Genomic DNA, 17,588 nt, shown 5'->3' with positions numbered 1-17,588 from the left:
ATGATTGTTGTTTCGCTTGGTGTTATGATTAATTACTGTGCCTACAGAGTTAGGTGTCTGGAACAGAAGCTTAGGGAGACTTCCTTGTTACCAATCCTGTTAATCCTGCCCCTGTGGGGTGCCCTGTCCCCAGCACGTGGAGGAGGGGGGCCCAGCCCAGGAGGCAGGACTCTGTGCCGGGGACCTCATCACTCACGTGAACGGGGAGCCGGTGCATGGCATGGTACATCCTGAGGTCGTTGAGCTGATCCTTAAGGTGAGTCTATGGGGAAAAAGCGAACTGTCGGGGGAGTGGAAGGGAGTGAAGGGTGAGGGAGGTCCCGGGGAGCTGGAGTTGCCAGAACAGCCTCCAGCAGAGAACTTTCCCCCTTTCTAACTCCAGAGTGGCAATAAAGTGGCCGTTACCACAACGCCCTTCGAAAATACCTCCATCCGTATCGGCCCTGCACGGCGCAGCAGCTACAAGGCCAAAATGGCTCGGAGGAACAAGAGGCCCTCTGCCAAGGAGGGTCAGGAGAGGTAGGTGGGGCCAAGTGCAGTGGGCGGGGCTATAAACAGCAGGCCCTCTGGAGCATTCCAGTTTTTGAGAAAATGGGCTTTTGTGGGATAGGTATAGGAGAGGACAGGAGAAGGCATATTCACAGGAATGGAAGTTGTGCACAGGAAAGGTGGCCAGGGCCACTGTACGTGTGTGCTAAGTCGCTTCAGTCGTGTCTGATTCTTTGGGACCCTATGGACTGTAGCCCGCCAGGCTCCTCTGTCCATGGGATTCTCTAGGCAAGAATACTGGAGTTGGTTGCCATGCCCTTCTCCAAGGGATCTTCCCGACCCAGGGATCGGGAAGACATAAGAGAACTCCAGTCTCACGTCTCCTGCATTGGCAGGCGGGTTCTTTACCTGGCTACCCCCAGGGTGGCCACCTGGGGGCCACCGAGTGAAGAGCAATAATGAAAGGACAGAGAAGGAGGGGCTGAGAAAGTGGGAGGAGCTGGGAAAAGAAGATGTACCAAGCTCCAAAACTCTGGGAGTAGAGCAGAGCCAGCGGATACGGACCAAGAGGGCACCATCCAAGAGATGACCCTGCTTTGCTGGATGCATTTAAGAGACTGGGAGGGGCCAGGAGAAGAGACTTCTACCTGGGAGGAGCATACCAGGCCAGTAGAAATAATTTCTTCCCTTACAAATAATGCAGAGTTAGGAGAGGTGGGTGCAGCCAGGAGAGTTTTCTGTTTTGATCAGCGGGGTTTGGCCTGGACAAAGAGTGAGTGGGGATTGGAGTGAGATGCCTCAGGCTGAGGCCAGTGAAATTCTTCCTGCCCTGATAGGTGGGTTTAGCTGTAGAGGGAGGGGCTAGAAAGGTGGACGGGGCCAGAATAGGTTGGTTCTGTTTGGAAGAATGTTTCTAGCTTGGACTGTGAGTGGTCAAAAAGCAATGGGTAGGCCAGGTGGGAGGAGCCAAGTGGGACAGAGATAAGAGAAGTTCTCCAGCCTCCAACAGTGTTGTTTTTGAAGAGGGAGGGTCCAGATTGGGTGGGTGGTTCCAGGAGGTTCCTTGAGGCCCTGAAGTGGGAAGAGCCGGCAGCTCTAGACTGGTCCAGGGAAACTGGTTCCCTCCTTGTCCTCCAGCAAGAAGCGCAGCTCCCTCTTCCGCAAGATCACGAAGCAGTCGAACCTGCTGCACACTAGTCGCTCGCTGTCATCGTTGAACCGCTCGCTGTCGTCCAGCGACAGCTTGCCCGGCTCTCCCACGCACGGCCTGCCGGCGCGCTCGCCCACCCACAGCTACCGCTCCACGCCCGACTCCGCCTACCTAGGTAGACCCTGCGCCTGCGCGGGGCGGGCGGCATGTGCGGGCGGGGCAGTGCCCTGGCGGCGCCCACCCAGTTCTTTGCCCTCTCTCGCCCGCCCGCAGGCGCCTCGTCCCAGAGTAGCTCGCCAGCCTCGAGCACGCCCAACTCGCCGGCGTCGTCAGCGTCGCACCACATCCGGCCCAGCACGCTTCACGGCCTGTCGCCGAAGCTGCACCGCCAGTACCGCTCTGCGCGCTGCAAGTCGGCAGGCAACATCCCGCTGTCGCCGCTGGCGCACACGCCGTCCCCGACACAGGCGTCGCCGCCGCCGCTGCCGGGCCACACGGTGGGCAGCTCGCACACCACGCAGAGCTTCCCGGCCAAGTTGCACTCGTCGCCGCCGGTGGTGCGCCCGCGCCCGAAGAGTGCCGAGCCCCCACGCTCGCCGCTCCTCAAACGGGTGCAGTCGGCGGAGAAGTTGGGAGCCTCGCTGGGCGCCGACAAAAAGGGCGCACTGCGCAAACACAGCCTCGAGGTGGGCCACCCGGATTTCCGCAAGGACTTCCACGGCGAGCTAGCGCTGCATAGCCTCGCAGAGTCGGACGGCGAGACGCCCCCTATCGAGGGTCCCGGCGCGCCCCGGCAGGTCGCCGTCCGCCGCCTGGGCCGCCAGGAGTCGCCCCTGAGCCTGGGCGCGGACCCGCTGCTGCCCGAGGGCGCCCCCAGGCCGCTGGCATCAAGTAAGGAGAAAGAGTCCCCGGGTGGCGCCGAGGCCTGCACCCCGCCCCGCGCGACGACCCCTGGGGGTCGGACCCTGGAGCGGGACGCCAGCGGCGCGAGACACCAGAGCGTGCAGACCGAGGACGGTACAGGCGGGACGGCCAGGGCCGTGGCCAAGTCCGCGCTGAGCCCGGTGCAGGAACACGAGACCGGCCGGCGCAGCAGCTCGGGCGAAGCAGGCACGCCCCCCGTGCCCATTGTCGTAGAGCCCCTACGACCTGGGGCGAAAGCCGAGGTGTCTCAGCCCCCGAGTGTGCATACCCCGAGTGCGGACTCCAAGGCATTGCCCGAATCTGCACCCCTGGCGCCTCCCCAACCTGATGCCCTCCGGGGCCGGGAGCGCTGGGTGCTGGAGGTGGTGGAGGAGCGGACCACGCTGAGCGGGCCTCGTTCCAAACCTGCCTCTCCCAAGCTCTCCCCAGACCCCCAGACCCCCTCCCAAGCCCCAACAAAAAATGTGCCCAGCAGTGCCGGGCCCCCAGCCCCACCTGCTTCGCTGCCGGGCCCGACCACCAAGCCTGAGGTGGGGCCAACCTCTCGGTGCCCTGCTGAAGCTGTGCCCTCAGTAGGCCCGACCAAAAAAGGGGCGCCCTGCCCCATGCCCCCAGGCCCATAGCAGTGGGAGCCACTGGCCCCGTGCTGTACAGCCGCCTGTATACATATGTACACATATAAATAAAGTGCGCCCCTGCTGTGTGAGCTTTCTGGAGCTCGCCCCTCCTCCCCTAGCACGGCAGGACATCCTGTTTCCACCCCCTTGCCTGTGTGCTTGTTAAGGGGTGAAACTTCCTCCAGTCCTAGTTACCATAAAGAGGGGAGGTAGGTCTTGGGTGGACCCTTACTTGGGGTCCTATTCTGCGTCCCACCTATGTGGGTCAGCTGCCCCCAGACCCTGAGCAAGCTGCAATGCTGTTCAGAGTCCCAGTGCCCAGCTGAAGAATAACAGTCTCATTTACCAGTTTCTTTTTATTACTCAGCAATTCTAAGTAAGGTGTTATGATTCCCATTGTACAGATGAGTCAGAGATTAAGGCACATGATTAAGGCCAAACAAATAGGAAGGGACAAAATAGATTCAAATTCAAGTCCACAGTCCTGCTGGGCTTCCTAGAGAGTAGGCCCTGCTCTTCTTTTCACAGGGCTCCCAGGCCTTCACCAGAGGCTTGAAGGCCTTCCAGAGCATCTGGGCACACAGAGTGCCCCCACCCCGGTGCTCCTCTCTTTGGTTCCGATTCATGTCACCCACACAGGCCCAGGGCCCTTTTGGGGTTACACACCACTTGGAATGGTCTTCTGTGGCATTGAAGGCTGGCCCAGCTGGCCCAGGGAAAGCTGTCTGAGTCACGTCAAATACATGCTGGGCCCCAGAGCAGTTGGAGGGCAGGATACCAGAAGATCTTTGCCAGAATTGGACCTGCAGGGTACTGCCAAGGGCTTCCGCCAGCCAACCAGAGTACAGGTCTGCAGAAGATGGAAAGAGGGCATGGACAGGGTCAGGATCAATCCTAGGGATTCCCTAGGCCACTTCTCCTCTCTGAGCTGTTTCCTCAGTTGTCAATTCCTGGCGATCTGGAGGATTATAACATTAAGAGTAATAGCCCTTACTAGATGCTTTATATGTATCATTTTGCACACAGCAGCCCTTTCAAGCAGATACCATTACTATTCCCATTTTTCAGACAGGTAAGTTGAGACCCTGATTAAATCATGTATCACACAGCCAAAAACCAATACTTAAACACAGGTATGTTGGTTGTTTACCTCGCATGTGGTTATGACTCTGATGTGTCCCAATCCCTACGCATGACCTGCCCATAGCCATGGACACACCAGACAGTCCCTCTGCAGAGAAAGAGTTCTCCAAACATCAACCTCAGGCCTCACCATCTCCAAAGTTTCCAAATTTGGCAAAGCTCTGGAATGTGGCTCCTTTCTTTGATGTGAGTGTTACACTGCTGTTCCATGGTCCCTGGCGAACGTGATGGCCCTTGACTACCTCCTCCAGGTAGGGGAATTTCTGGGCAAAGTCCCCTTCCAGCCTGTGGTCATATACCAGTGGATAGGTATAGGTCAGCTGTTTGCCTGGAGGGCAAGGAGAGAAGAAAATGAGGGACTGTTCTAAGATTCTGATCTAGGAATCAGGGACTCACCCTGTCTCCCTGTCTTTACTCACTGATATCCAGGAACTGGGTGAGAGGAAAAGATACACAGATCAGGGTCTGCCCATATTTTTGGGCACCAGGAGGCCAGCTGTACGCAGCAGAGGAGGCACGTGGAGGGAAGTTCGGAACGCTGTGGATCAACCAGAAGCCCCCTTCTTGGTCCAGGAGCAGCACACCTGAACCAGAAATTGGAGCTAATGGCGGGGAGGGGACTGCTTGAGATGTCGCAACAAGCACATGTGCAACCAGGAACACTCAGTCTGTAGGGGGCCCGGACTGCAGGACCAGCAGGCAGTGGGCAATGAGTGTCAGGACCACTGCTGAGCTCAGCTTCCACAGCCATCAGTTCTTATAGTTCAGAGAAGGACCACGGTGATTTAAGATAGGGAAACATATCCAGGGCCTGCCAGAGCAGCTCACCCTCAGCCACAGGCAGGTCAGGAATCAGCTGAAGAAGACGCATAGGGAAACCAGAACCCTCCCCCAGCCCGCAATGTGGCCTCACCCTTCGTGTGCCCACGACTGGAAGAGTCCTTAGACTCGCTGGATTTAGGCGGTTGGTCATTGTAGAGCACAAAGGCGAGCTGGGGAAGATGGACAGGGGCAACGTGAAGGTTCCCTCAGGTCAGGCCCACCCTAGAGTCCCACCCCAGGTTCGGCCGGAGGCGTCATCACCTGGCTGTTGTTGTTTCGGTACAGCGGCAGCAGGCTGCGGCCCACGGCACCGGTGGTGCTATTGATGAACCCCACGCCGTCGCTCCAGTCTTCTGAGTGTTCGTCAAAGTACTTGTACCGCAGGCCGTTCTGCGTCGCATCTCCCGACCCTGTGTGGGCCGGCAGCTTGTAAACGACGAACCTATAGGTTGGGGGACAGACAGAATGGAGGAAGACAGGAAGGAACCTGTTTTCTCCTAGGAGTGCAGCAAGCCCCAGTGCGGCTCTGAGGAACAGTGGGCGCCCGCGCACTCACCAGTCCACAGGCTGCCCCGAGTCCCCGTAGCAGGTCAGGGTTCCTACAGGGACCCAGAGCAGCGCGGTCAACAGCAGCGAGCTCAGCGTGGCCATAGAGCTGGGGTCTAGAAATCTGTGTCAAGAGGGCGAGGCGCGGGGTCACGAGCTGGGACAGGCCCAGCCCCTGGTGACTTTCACTTCCCCAAATCCGCCTGGGAACCCTACCCCAGACATCAAGAGGTTGGAGACCCCGCCCGCGAGGTGAGAAGCAGAGATTTAAAAAGGCAGTCCAGGATCCTCCCAGGGGCTGGACTTTCTTTCCGGCCGTCACACCCATCTGAGTCCGACCCCGCCCCACCTGAGTCCGCCCCGGATCCGGCTAGCCTGGGACCTCCTCCTGCTTCCGGCCGTCTAGTCCCTGATAGGCTCCACCCTCTGGCTCGGCCCAGACGCGCCCTCTCAAGGCTAAGCAGTTTCCAGTGCCCGCCTCCGACTCTGCTCCTGGCCAACCACAGCTCACGTCCTTCTGCTAGGCCCTGCCTCCGTCTCTTTCAAATTCAGGCTGGGTGTGTTTAGTCACTCGGTCGTGTCCGATTGTTTGAGACTCCGTGGACTGTAGTCCGCCAGGCTCCTCTGTCCATGGGGATTCTCCAGGCAAGAATACTGGAGTGGGTTGCCATGTCTTCCTCCAGGGATGGAACCCAAGGATTGAACCCAGGTTTCCCGCATTGCAGGCGAATTCTTTACCATCTGAGCCACCAGGGAAGCCCCATTACCGCCTAATCCCAATGAACACTCTTACTTAACGGTGCTCTTTCCCCGGTTTATCCGTCAGAGGCAATTTTGGACTTTATCCTTTCCTGCCTTACAGGCTGAGGTCCACCTCGTGTGACTTTTGCTCCTTTAGAGGGAGCTTGTGCTGTTGGTCCCCCCCAGCCCCACTCCGCCACCGTACACGAGCTAGCCAAGGGGTCACTTTGGATCATGGTAGGGTGAAGGATGCTGGGGCTCTGGGACCGAGCTGAAGATTCCTTTAAAAAAATTTTTTTTTCTCATTTATTTTGGCCACTCCACATGGCATATGGGATCTTAGCTCCCCAGAGCTCGAACCCGTGCCCCCTGCAGTGGAAGCCCAGACTCCTAACCACTGGACCACCAGGGAATTCCCTTAGGATTCTTAGTGGAGGAAGAAGATTCTTAAGTAGAAAAGAAGGCCCCTGTGAATGTCCCTGGGCTTCAAGGCAGGAAGCAAGGACAATGTAGCCTGACCTTGGGGTTGGGGAAGGAGGGGCGGCAAGGCAGTCAGTGCCCAAGGAAGGTTGTCGGATTTTAGGAGATGAGTGTGTAAATGTGTGTTGTTCAATCACTAAGTCGTGGGTATGGCTCCCCAATATCAGTTCTGGAGTTATGGCTTCTTCCCAACTACCACAGCCAAAATCCACAAATTCAGGCCAACACAAGTTTTATCTGGGAGGGGCATTTTTACAGGACCCATAAGCATTCACAGCAATACCAGCCTCTATGTGGAGTTTCAGGTGTCACAGTGTGAAGCCTTCTAGAATCAGGATCTCTGGGATGCCTCACCCACTCACTGCCTAGGGTCACCTGTGAGCAAGTTTGATGGTCCAGCTCTCTGAGAGTCTGTCTCTTTGTCAGAAGTATCTGAGTATCCATTTGAGTCCGTTTATTTGGAGGTCTGTCTTGCTGGGTCTACATGATCTTGGCTGTCTGTTGCCGAGGACCTGTGGGAACTTATGTTGGAGGCTCTCCCAGGTGCGTCTATGGGCCAGTCCTTGATATTTTGCTGGATCTGTGGGGCCTAGAGTCCAGATGAGGATTCATCCGAGGGAAAACCACCCTGCGTGGATCCGCTCTTGTTCCAACCCCAGTCCCCAGGAAGGTCCAAGTGCCAGAGGCGGGGCTCAAAGATGACGCTTCATGTGCAAGGCCAGATGATCAGAGCGCGAAAATGCACGTGAACAGAGCTGGCAGCGGAAGGGGCGCTGTCCTGTGTGTTTTCGGTAGTGACGGGTCAGCTCATCGGAGCGCGCGAACCGCCAGCCACAGCCGTCCCACGTGCAGGCGTATGGCTTCTCCCCTGCGGAGATGAGGAAGCCTTGAACGCCACTGTCCACCATACTTGGTCCCAAGGTCTTCCCTCCTAGCCTAGGCCGGGACTGCGTGGATGCTAGGTCGCTTCAGTTGTTTCGGACTCTTTGCGACCCCATGGAGCCCGCCAGGTTCCTCTGTCCATGGGATACTCCAGGCAAGAATACTGGAGTGGGTTGCCATGCCCTCCTCCAGGGAATGTTCCCCACCCAGGGACTGAACCCGAGTCTCTCATGTCTCCTGTATTGGCAGGCGAGTTCTTTACCACTAGCGCCTAGTGTGAGGCCAGTGAGGCACCAAGATCGAAATTTAAGGAGGCTTTCAGTCTCCGGGACGGCCTGAATCTACACCCAGAACCGATATCTGCGACCTCTGTACCTCTTCTGTACCTGCTGGCGCCAGGCTCCTTTTCGTTTCCGGGGCACAAGTCGCGCTGTCTATGCTGCTGGCCCTGCTTCCTGTGTCCTCACGTCCTGCCCCAGCGTACTAATGCCCTCCCAGTTTTTGTCCTTTGGCACTGCTCCCTGTGTTCCAGGCTCTTTACTGTACCAGGGGACCCTCCAGCTGCTGTTCAATCCAGTTGTTGGCCTTGATCCTTGAGCCCCGAAATCCAATTCGTGTTCCACGCCCTGTCCCGGGTGATTACTTTTTCCCTCAGCTAGACTTGGACCCTCCTCCCTGCGTTCCTGGACAGGTCTGTACACGTGACCCCATCCCCCTAGGCACAGGTCTCCTTCCTCCTCCTCCTGGGCCTCTAGTCCCTGTCCCCGCCCTTCTTTGGCTCCTTGGGTCCCCGCTTTTCCTCCTGTGCCCACCCTCCTCTGTTTCCCAGCTATTTATCTTCAAACTCCAGGAACTGCCTCTGCATCTGGGCCCCTCAAACTAAACCTCCTGAGCTCCAGCACGCCCCCTACAGTCTGGCTAAGCCACTCCCTCTTTATATTCCTGGCTACGGCAATGGCACCCCACTTCAGTACTCTTGCCTGGAAAATCCCATGGACCGAGGAGCCTGGTAGGCTGCAGTCCATGGGGTCGCTAGAGTCGGACACGACTGAAGGACTTCACTTTCACTTTTCACTTTCATGCATTGAAGAAGGAAATGGCAACCCGCTCCAGTGTTCTTGCCTGGAGAATCCCAGGGACGGTGGAGCCTGGTGGGCTGCCGTCATGGGGTCGCACAGAGTCGGACACAACTGAAGCGACTTAGCAGCAGCAGCACGGCCCCTGAATGGCTTCCCAGGTGAAAAGTGAGTTGGTCGCACACTTTCTGTCTTTGCGGTCCCCTGGACTGTAGCTTGCCCAGCTCCTCTGTCCATGGAATTCTCCAGGCAGGAGTATTGGAGTGGGTTGCCATTTCCTTCTCCAGGGGATCTTCCCGAGCCAGGGATCGAATCCGGGTCTCCTGCATTGCAGGCAGATTCTTTACCAACCGAGCCCCAGGTGGCGCAGTGGTAAAGAATCCGCCTGTGGATGGAGGAGACGCAGGAAAGGAGAGTTCGATCCCTGGATCCGGGAGACACCCCCCCCTCCCCCCCCCCCCCGCCCCACACAGAGTACAGTCCATGGGGTGGCAAAGAATTGGACAAGTCTGAGCACGGCGGCCCCTGAAGCCCTTACTCGCACTTGCCCCAAACTTGAACCCTGCGTCTTTGGCCCCGCCCTTGGCATTCCGGCTTTCTCTCCAGCGGTCCTCCTCTAGCCCCGCCCCTACACAGCTTGCCCGGCTCTCTGCTTTTCGGCACTTCCTTGGTCCAGGTCTTTGCCGTTGGTTTCCTGAAATGTTTTCCGGGTTCTCTCTCTGTCCCCACCCGCCTTCCCCTCTGCTCTTTGGCCGACTCCTGATGTTCCAAGCACCCCAGCTCCTTCGGCGTAGCCCTTTGCTCAGAGACTTTGTTTTAGCCCCTCCCCTTGCTCCAGTTTCCAGCTCCTCGACAGCTCCCAGCTCCCAAGGCCCCGCCCAGCCCGCCCAGCCCCTGCACCGGGGCCCGCCCCCTCACCTGTGTGCGTGCGTAGATGCGCCTTCAGGTGTGAGCTCTTGGTGTAGCTCTTGCCGCACCCCGGGTGCGTGCACGTGTGCGCAGCCTGCCTCTTGCGTGCCCACGATCGCCGGCTGCGCTTGGATGGCGCGGCCTCCGTGGTCCCTCCTGGGTCTCCTGTAGTCCCACCGAGTCCTGCACCCGTCGTCCCGGGCCCTAGACAACTCAGGAAGGAGTGGGGCGAGGGGGGGCCGGGGGCCGGCGCCTGGAGCCCGCGGAAGAGCTGGAAATGCCCTTGGTACTGTGGCATCGGGTACAGCGCGGGGTACCCGGACAGCAGCCCGTAGGGGGCGCCCGGCGCTGCAGGCACTGAAAGCCCGGTCCTCGGGAAGTAGCTGCCGGAGGAACCCGACCCCGGTCCCGGGTACAACGGCTGCAACGGCAGCGCTTTGGGCTCGGGGGTCGGGATCAGGGATGGGCCCACGAAGGTATCGGGAGCCGGGGTTCGTGGGGCCGGGCGCGCCCAGCCCAGGTGCTCCTCAGGGCCCAAGAGCCCAGCCACCAGCCCCGGGCCGCCCGCATACGCGCCCAGAGTCTCGGGCGGCGGTGGGAATTGCGCTCCGGAGCCCTCGCTGGGCGCCAGAGCGCAAGCCTGAGGCGCGCAGGTCTGAGGCGCGCAGGTCTGGGGCGCGCCGCCAGGCTCTGGGCATGGGAAGTTGGTGAAAAGGAGATCCAGGTCCCAGGGGGTAGCTGCATCCCTGTCATCATCTTCGTCCTCCCCAGGCGCGTCCTCTAGCTCAGGCCTCACGTGGAGGGGTGGTCCAGTATGGTCGGGGGGGCCCGGGCCCAAGTCCTGCACGTCTTCAGAGCGCCACCACTGGGGGAAGGAGCCGGTAACATGGAGCTTCAGCGGACACCAAGGTATCCTGCCCATAGACGGTGGGGGCCGGATGCCCTGATGGGGGCAGGCTGGCCAGGGGCTCAGTAAAGGGGTCTTGTTTGCTTGTCTGTCATGTCAGTCTGTCCCACTCCCTCACACTTGTCCGTCTCCCCCCTCAGCCCCCCCAGCTCCAGAGACGGTCTATCGGGTCAGGCTGGAGACAGGAGATAAGGCTTATATTATCTAGAGTCTCCTGCCACGCTCAGGCATGGGGGAAGGGTTGGCAGAACCAAGAATGGAAGGCTAGGGGAGGCTCAGCCTTGCCTCAGTTTCCCTCAAGAATCTTCCTCCCCTTCCAGGTCCCCTAACAAGATTAATTCCTGGGTGTCACCTAGCCACAGCTGTCATTTCCCTCTTTTATCTGGGGGTGTCTCACTGAGCCTAGATCCCTGTGTTGTTCTGTTCCCAGCCTCAGTCTTTCATGACAGAAATAGGACCTTAGACCAAGTTCAGACCCCTGGCCTGCACTGAGGACTCCCGGTCCTGAGCAGGGCAAGATGTGAATTCCAGGGCAAGATGTAGACCCGGTCCCCCAATTCTGTGGCCAGGGCCCAGAACCCCTGCCGGCCCACCTAGACCCCCACCTGACCCCACCTTGAGGATGTCTTCTTGTGTGTCCGAGAAGGGGCCCAGGGCGGTCAGCGTGCTGATGGAGGGCAAGGCGGTCTCCGCTGCAGCCATGGCTGGCTGGTGCCCACCCTGGGGCTCAGGCCTCCTCTCCCTTGGCGGCCTCGTGGGCTCTGAGGCTCTGATGGCCCCTTGGAGGGCTCCTCTCTGCCCTCAGCTGATTGGCTGCAGCCCCTGATAAGGGCCAGGCAAAGGCGGGGGTCACCGTTTCTGGGGAACAGACTTCACCCAGGCCTGTTCAGGGCTGAGTCTTGAAGACTGACCGTGTATCTGAAGCCAATCAGATGTTCGGGGTCTGAGGGTTCAGGGGATAGGGGTTCAGGAGATGGGGGTTCAGGGGTTGGGCAGAGTGAGGCCATGTGTTTCCAAAGAAGGAGAAACTTGGGGGCCTGTTCTCAGCTACCTTCCTGAAGAAGAGGTGATAGGCACAATGGGAATTCTGGGAAGGAGCTTCAAGACCCCCTTGCCCCTGACCGAGGCCTTGCAGCTCTCCCCTTCCCCATAAACAGCAGCTACCATGCTGATGGCGGGACTTGGCATGAACTCTCTGCCAAGCCAAGCATTATCAGACTCCCCAGACGTTGGAAGCTGCTATCAGGTGGGGGCCCGGAACAGCCAAGGCTCTGTCCCCAGTGAGTGGGAGGGCCGGGGGCTGGGGATTAACTTGGTTTTCAATTTCCTGGGTTGTGAGCTCCCCAGGTCTGAGCCCAGTGGCAGGAGAGGCCCCTGCCAATCAGTGGTCACTGTCTACCATGGACAGCCCCACCCCCCACCCCAGGCGACGTGCAGGGGGTATGGGGAGGCTGAGGCTGGTGCAAATACAACTGCTCTAGATGGGGGGGCCTTGGGATGAGGAGGCCACCTACTCGCCTGGGTGGGATGGGATTGTTGCATCAGGCCATAGGAAGTACTTGATCGGGAGGTGACCCGATTACTGCTTCCCTTGTGGCTCAGCTGGTGAAAAATCTGCCTGCAATGTGGGAGACCTGGGTTTGATCCCTGGGTTGGGAAGATCCCCTGGAGAAGGGAAAGGCTACCCACTGCAGTATTCTGGCCTGGAGAAGTCCATGGACTGTATAGTTCATGGGGTTGCAAAGAGTCAGACTTGACTGAGCAACTTTCACTTTCTACCTCACAGTGGGGAGAAATCTAGGTTCTGCACCAGAGACCTCCAACATGGTGCCCAGGGATTCCAGGTGATGACACAGACATATAGTTCATAGTCACACACAGACATTATGCAATTGTATAATGACACAAATTCCTGGTCCCTAAGTCACACACCCCATATAAGTTCCTACTCAGATAATTGTATGTCTGTGCATCACAGAGACCATGCATAAACATACAATTCCCAGATGCAAAAACAGCCATCTACTACATCATTACACAATGTTATAGTCATACACTGCCTCAGACATAGAATTCATGATCAGGTGCTGACAATGACACACAGTTACTCAGATCACGCACAACCACACCCTCGGTTTTGCTGCAACCAAACAGATCCATGGAGATCCCCGGATACACTGTCACAGAACTAGAGAAGATGCTGCCACACAACCCCTTTCAAACACAGATGAAGCCTCAGATGCAAAAGTGTAAAGCACATCTACAAGGGTTTCCCTGGCGGCTCAGCAGTAAAGAATCCACCTGCCAAAGCAGGAGACACAGGTGAGATCCCACATGCTGTGGAGCAGCTAAACCCGTGCGCCACAACTATTGACCTTGTGCTCTAGAGCCCAAGAGCCACAACTACTGATGCCCGAGCACCCTAGAGCCTGTGCACAACAGGAGATGCCACCGCAACGAGAAGCCCGCGCATGGCAACTAGAGAGTAGCCCCTGCTCCCTGCATCTAGAGAAAAGCCCGCACAGCAACAAAGACACACTACAGACTAAATAAATAAAAGTACTAAACCACAACTAGAGAGTCCATACACTGCAACAAAAAATCCCACATTATGCAATGAAGATTCTGTGTGTAGCAACTAAGATGGAACCAGCCAAATAAATAAATAAAAAGATTTTAAAATCCCAAGAGTGGTGGGCAGACATAAAAATAATGTAAGAGCTGGGCAAACCCACTAGGATGGCTATTTAATATTTATTCGTATTTATTTATTTATTTGGCTACACCAGGTCTTCAGTTGCGGCATGCGGGATCTTTAGTTATGGCATGTGGGATCTAGTTCCCCGACCAGATATCCAACTCCAGCCCTCTGCCTTGGGAGTGCAGAGTCTTAGTCACAGGAGCAGTAGGGAAGTCCCTATGGCTATTTTTTAAAAAGGAAAAATAAGTATTGGTGGGGATGCAGGAAAACTGGAACCATTGTATACTGCTGGCGGAAATGCAAAATGATGCAGCTACTGTAGAAAACAGTTTTATGAGTCTTGAAAAAGTTCAACATGTTACCATGCTGCTGCTGCTGAGTCACTCAGTCGTGTCTGACTCTGTGAGACCGCAGTGCATTGCAGCGCGCCAGGCTCCTCTGTTTGTGGGATTCTCCAGGCAAGAATACTTCAGTGGGTTGCCATGCCCTCCTCCAGGAGAGTTACCATATGAGGCAGAAATTTAACTCCAAGGTATACACCTAAAAAAATTGAGAACAGAAAAAAAAAAATGAGAACAGGTACTGAAACAAGTATATTGTCACCCTGCTTATTTAACTTATATGCAGAGTACATCATGAGAAACGCTGGACTGGAAGAAGCACAAGCTGGAATCAAGATTGTCGGGAGAAATATCAATAACCTCAGATATGCAGATAACACCACCCTTATGGCAGAAAGTGAAGAGGAACTAAAAAGCCTCTTGATGAAAGTGAAAGAGGAGAGTGAAAAAGTTGGCTTAAAGCTCAACATTCAAAAAACTAAGATCATGGCATCCGGTCCCATCACTTCATAGCAAATAGATGGGGAAACTGTGGAAACAGTGTCAAACTTTATTTTTTGGGGCTCCAAAATCTCTGCAGATGGTGATTGCAGCCATGAAATTAAAAGACGCTTACTCCTTGGAAGGAAAGTTATGACCAACCTAGATAGCATATTCAAAAGCAGAGACATTACTTTGCCAACAAAGGTTCGTCTAATCAAGGCTTTGATTTTTCCACTGGTCATGTATGGATGTGAGAATTGGACTGTGAAGAAAGCTGAGCGCCAAAGAATTGATGCTTTTGAACTGTGGTGTTGAGAAGACTCTTGAGAGTCGCTTGGACTGCAAGGAGATCCAACCAGTCCATCCTAAAGGAAATCAGTCCTGGGTGTTCATTGGAAGGATTGATGCTGAAGCTGAAACTCCAATACTTTGGCCACCTTATGTGAAGAGCTGACTCATTGGAAAAGACCCTGATGCTGGGAGGGATTGGGGGCAGGAGGAGAAGGGGACGACAGAGGATGAGATGGCTGGATGGCATCACCCACTGGATGGACATGAGTTTGAGTGAACTCCAGGAGTTGGTGATGGACAGGGAGGCCTGGCGTGCTGCGATTCATGGGGTCGCAGAGTCGGACACGACTGAGTGACTGAACTGAATTGAACTGAAACAAGTGGGCTTCCCACGTGGTGCTAGTGGATAAGAACTCACCTGCCAATATAGGAGACATAAGAGATGTAGGTTCGATCCCTGAGTTGGGAAGACCCCCTGGAGGACTCCATGGCAACCCATTCCAGTATTCTGGAGAACCCCATGGACAGAGACGCCTTGCAGGTTATAGTTCTCAGGGTCACACAGAGTCAGACACGACTGAAGCAACGTCCCACGCATGAACAAATAATTGTAAAGTAGTGTTCACAGTAGCATTAGTTACAACCACCAAAAGGTGGAAACAACCCAATGTCCATTAATGAGTAGATGGATAAACAGAAAGTGGCCCATCTGTGCGATGGAATATTATTCAGCCAGAAAAGTAATAAAGAGCTAATACATGTTACAAGATGGATAATCCTCAAAATCATGCTATGTTAAATAAGCCAGTTAAGAGAAGTCACATTATATGATTCCACTTATATGAAATATCCAGAGAAAGCATATCCATAGAGACAGATTATTGGTTGCCAAGGGCTGCGGGGAGGAGGAAGTGGGGAGTGACTGGTTAATGGGTACAAGGTCTCCTTTTTGGGGTGATGGAAGGGACCTGGAACTATATAAAGGTGGTGGTTGCACAACACAATGAACACACTAAAAGCCACTGAATTGTGCACTTTATTTTGATTGCTCTGGGTCTTCCTTGCTGCACTCAGGCTTTTGCTAGTTTCAGCAAGTGGGGGCTACTCTCTACTTTTGGTGTGTGGGTTTCTCATCGCAGTGGCTTCTCTTGTTGCAGAGCACAGGCTGTAAAGCATGCAGGCTCAGTGTTTGCGGTACACGGGCTTAATTGCTCTATGGCATGTAGGATCTTCCCAGACCAGGAATTGAACCCTTGTCCCCTACATTGACAGGTGGCTTCTTAACCACTGGACCACCAGGGAAGTCTGAATCGTATACTTTAAATGGTTCATTTTAGAGAAACTCCCTGGCTCCAGTGGTTAGGACTTGGCACTTTCACTGCTGTGGCCCAGGTTCAATTCCTGGTCAGGGAACAAAGATTCTGCAAGCTATGTGGCACAGGTGCAAAAAAAAAAAAATTCATTTTATGTTATGTGAATTTCATTTTATTCAAACAAAATGGTTGAAATTAGAGTGGTTTCCTGGAGCAGTTTCCTGGAGAGGAGAGCAATCTCTCTTGAGGAGACATCTCCTTGATTTAGGATAAGGCACTAACAGGCATGTTTGGCTCTGGAAGGTGGGGCAAAAGGCTGAGGGTCCAGGGTGGGAGTTGGGGGGTGTCTGGCTGGGAGGCCAGGCCTCTGGGAGCATGTGGCCAGTACAGTTGACAGACTTCCCAGGGTGACAAGGCCTAAGTGTACATTTGGGCTTCCTACTGTGCATGCTGTCATCACCCTCTACCTCCTCTGTGCGTCAGAGAATTCCTGTGCTCACAATGACTCCAGGGCAGGGAGCATTGGTGAAAGGGCAGGATAAAAGGAGGGAGGCCACTGGCTCCAGGTGGAGGGGGGGGTGTCCAAAAGAATAAGAATTATGCAGAATCCCAGACATTTCAGGGTGGTGATTTTCTCTGAGTGGGGAGGAGGGTTCAAATCATGGATATTAGAGGCCAGAAGGGCCCAGATACACCCAAGCCCCTTGGGGATATACAGGCTAGTGATCAGATTCAGACACAGTCTCAGTTACTCCCATCAGAGTCAGAGAAAATGTGTGAGACACAGCATTCTACACACAGACATGTGGGAAGAGGTGTTCCTGGGTGGGCAGGGAAGGGCCTGTCCTGGGAAGCAGGAAGACCGGATCCCGGGCCTGGTCCTTATTCTGCACCTGGTCCATTTTTTTAAAATATAATTTTATGGAATAGGAAATAGCAACCCACTCCAGTATTCTTGCCTGGAAAATTCCATGGACAGAGGAGCCTGGTGGGCTACCGTCCATAGGGATCACAAAGAGTCAGACACAACTGGGCTCTTCCTTCTCCTCTCTATCCCCCTCTGCCTTTCTCGTCACTGCTACTTTGAAAATTAAAAGATAAAAGAAAAATATGGTTTTATGTATTTAATTTTGGCTGTGCTGGGTTTTCATTGCCGTGTGGGCTTTTCTCCAGTTGCGGCGAGTGGGGCTCTTCTTTGTTGTGGTGGGTAGGCTTCTCACCGTGGCGGGTTCTAGAGTGTGCTGGCTTCAGCAGTTGCAGCGTACGTGCTTGGTGGTTGTGGTTCCCTGGACTCTAGAGCACAAGCTCAATAGTTGCGGAGCGTGTGGGGCCTAGTTGCTCTGCGCCATGTGGGGTCTTCCTGGACCAGAGATGGAACCTGTGTCTCCTGCATTGGCAGGTGGACTCTTTACCAGTAAGCCATCAAGGAAGCCCCTGCACTTGGGCTATTTTTATCTTAAGCAAGACCATTCTGCTTTCCCGACCTCACTTTCCACAGCTGGAAAATGGACAGGTCATAGTAGGTGAGTGGCTTTCAGTCAGAGATGGTCAAGCATGATGCATCCAGATGCAAAAGCACACCACATGTATGCTCATAAAAGTGATCTCGGTAAGCATAGCCATTCACTCAGGCAGATACTCACGCTCACAAGCACACACAACACATAGACAAAGTCACACCGACACATATACATATAGACAATTCCACATGCACACACACAAATAGCTAGTCACATTCTCACGAAGATAACAGCCACATTTACGAAGAAAGCC

The 17,588-nt window shown here is 55.2% G+C and overlaps 3 protein-coding genes across 5 annotated transcripts in view; 1 reads left to right on the top strand and 2 right to left on the bottom strand.

Annotated features, from left to right (window-relative positions):
* Positions 1 to 3,269, top strand: part of MAST1 (microtubule associated serine/threonine kinase 1) — a 30,141-nt gene extending 26,872 nt beyond the window's left edge. The window contains exons 28-31 of the mRNA XM_070374712.1: positions 134 to 256; positions 383 to 519; positions 1,627 to 1,814; positions 1,913 to 3,269. Of these exons, the coding sequence (XP_070230813.1) occupies positions 134 to 256; positions 383 to 519; positions 1,627 to 1,814; positions 1,913 to 3,186 (1,722 nt within the window). The 3' untranslated portion in view covers positions 3,187 to 3,269. The remainder of the gene's footprint in view (positions 1 to 133; positions 257 to 382; positions 520 to 1,626; positions 1,815 to 1,912) is intronic.
* A 260-nt stretch (positions 3,270 to 3,529) lies between these two features.
* Positions 3,530 to 6,045, bottom strand: DNASE2 (deoxyribonuclease 2, lysosomal). 3 transcript variants are annotated; one of them, XM_070373562.1, is made up of 7 exons: positions 5,908 to 6,045; positions 5,702 to 5,815; positions 5,407 to 5,587; positions 5,237 to 5,315; positions 4,743 to 4,925; positions 4,454 to 4,651; positions 3,530 to 4,030 (listed from the first exon to the last, which is right to left on the bottom strand). In XM_070373562.1, exons 2-7 carry the CDS (start codon positions 5,794 to 5,796, stop codon positions 3,651 to 3,653), a joined length of 1,116 nt encoding a protein of 371 aa, XP_070229663.1. In that variant the 5' UTR covers positions 5,797 to 5,815; positions 5,908 to 6,045; the 3' UTR covers positions 3,530 to 3,650. The 3 variants fall into 3 exon arrangements, with proteins under 3 accessions (XP_070229663.1, XP_070229662.1, XP_005900591.2); XM_070373561.1 differs by having other exon boundaries at positions 5,702 to 6,005; XM_005900529.3 differs by having other exon boundaries at positions 4,743 to 4,907; positions 5,702 to 6,001.
* On the bottom strand, positions 6,045 to 11,388 carry KLF1 (KLF transcription factor 1). Its single transcript, XM_070373563.1, has 3 exons — positions 11,302 to 11,388; positions 9,789 to 10,644; positions 6,045 to 7,780 (listed from the first exon to the last, which is right to left on the bottom strand). Exons 1-3 carry the CDS (start codon positions 11,386 to 11,388, stop codon positions 7,605 to 7,607), a joined length of 1,119 nt encoding a protein of 372 aa, XP_070229664.1. The 3' UTR covers positions 6,045 to 7,604.
* Between the last annotated feature and the right edge of the window lie 6,200 nt (positions 11,389 to 17,588).

This window comes from Bos mutus, chromosome 7 (genome assembly GCF_027580195.1).
Source record: "Bos mutus isolate GX-2022 chromosome 7, NWIPB_WYAK_1.1, whole genome shotgun sequence".
NCBI classification, from domain to species: Eukaryota; Metazoa; Chordata; class Mammalia; order Artiodactyla; family Bovidae; genus Bos; species Bos mutus.
The sequence above is the reverse complement of the archived record's forward strand: the minus strand, read 5'-3'. Positions and strand labels throughout refer to the sequence as shown.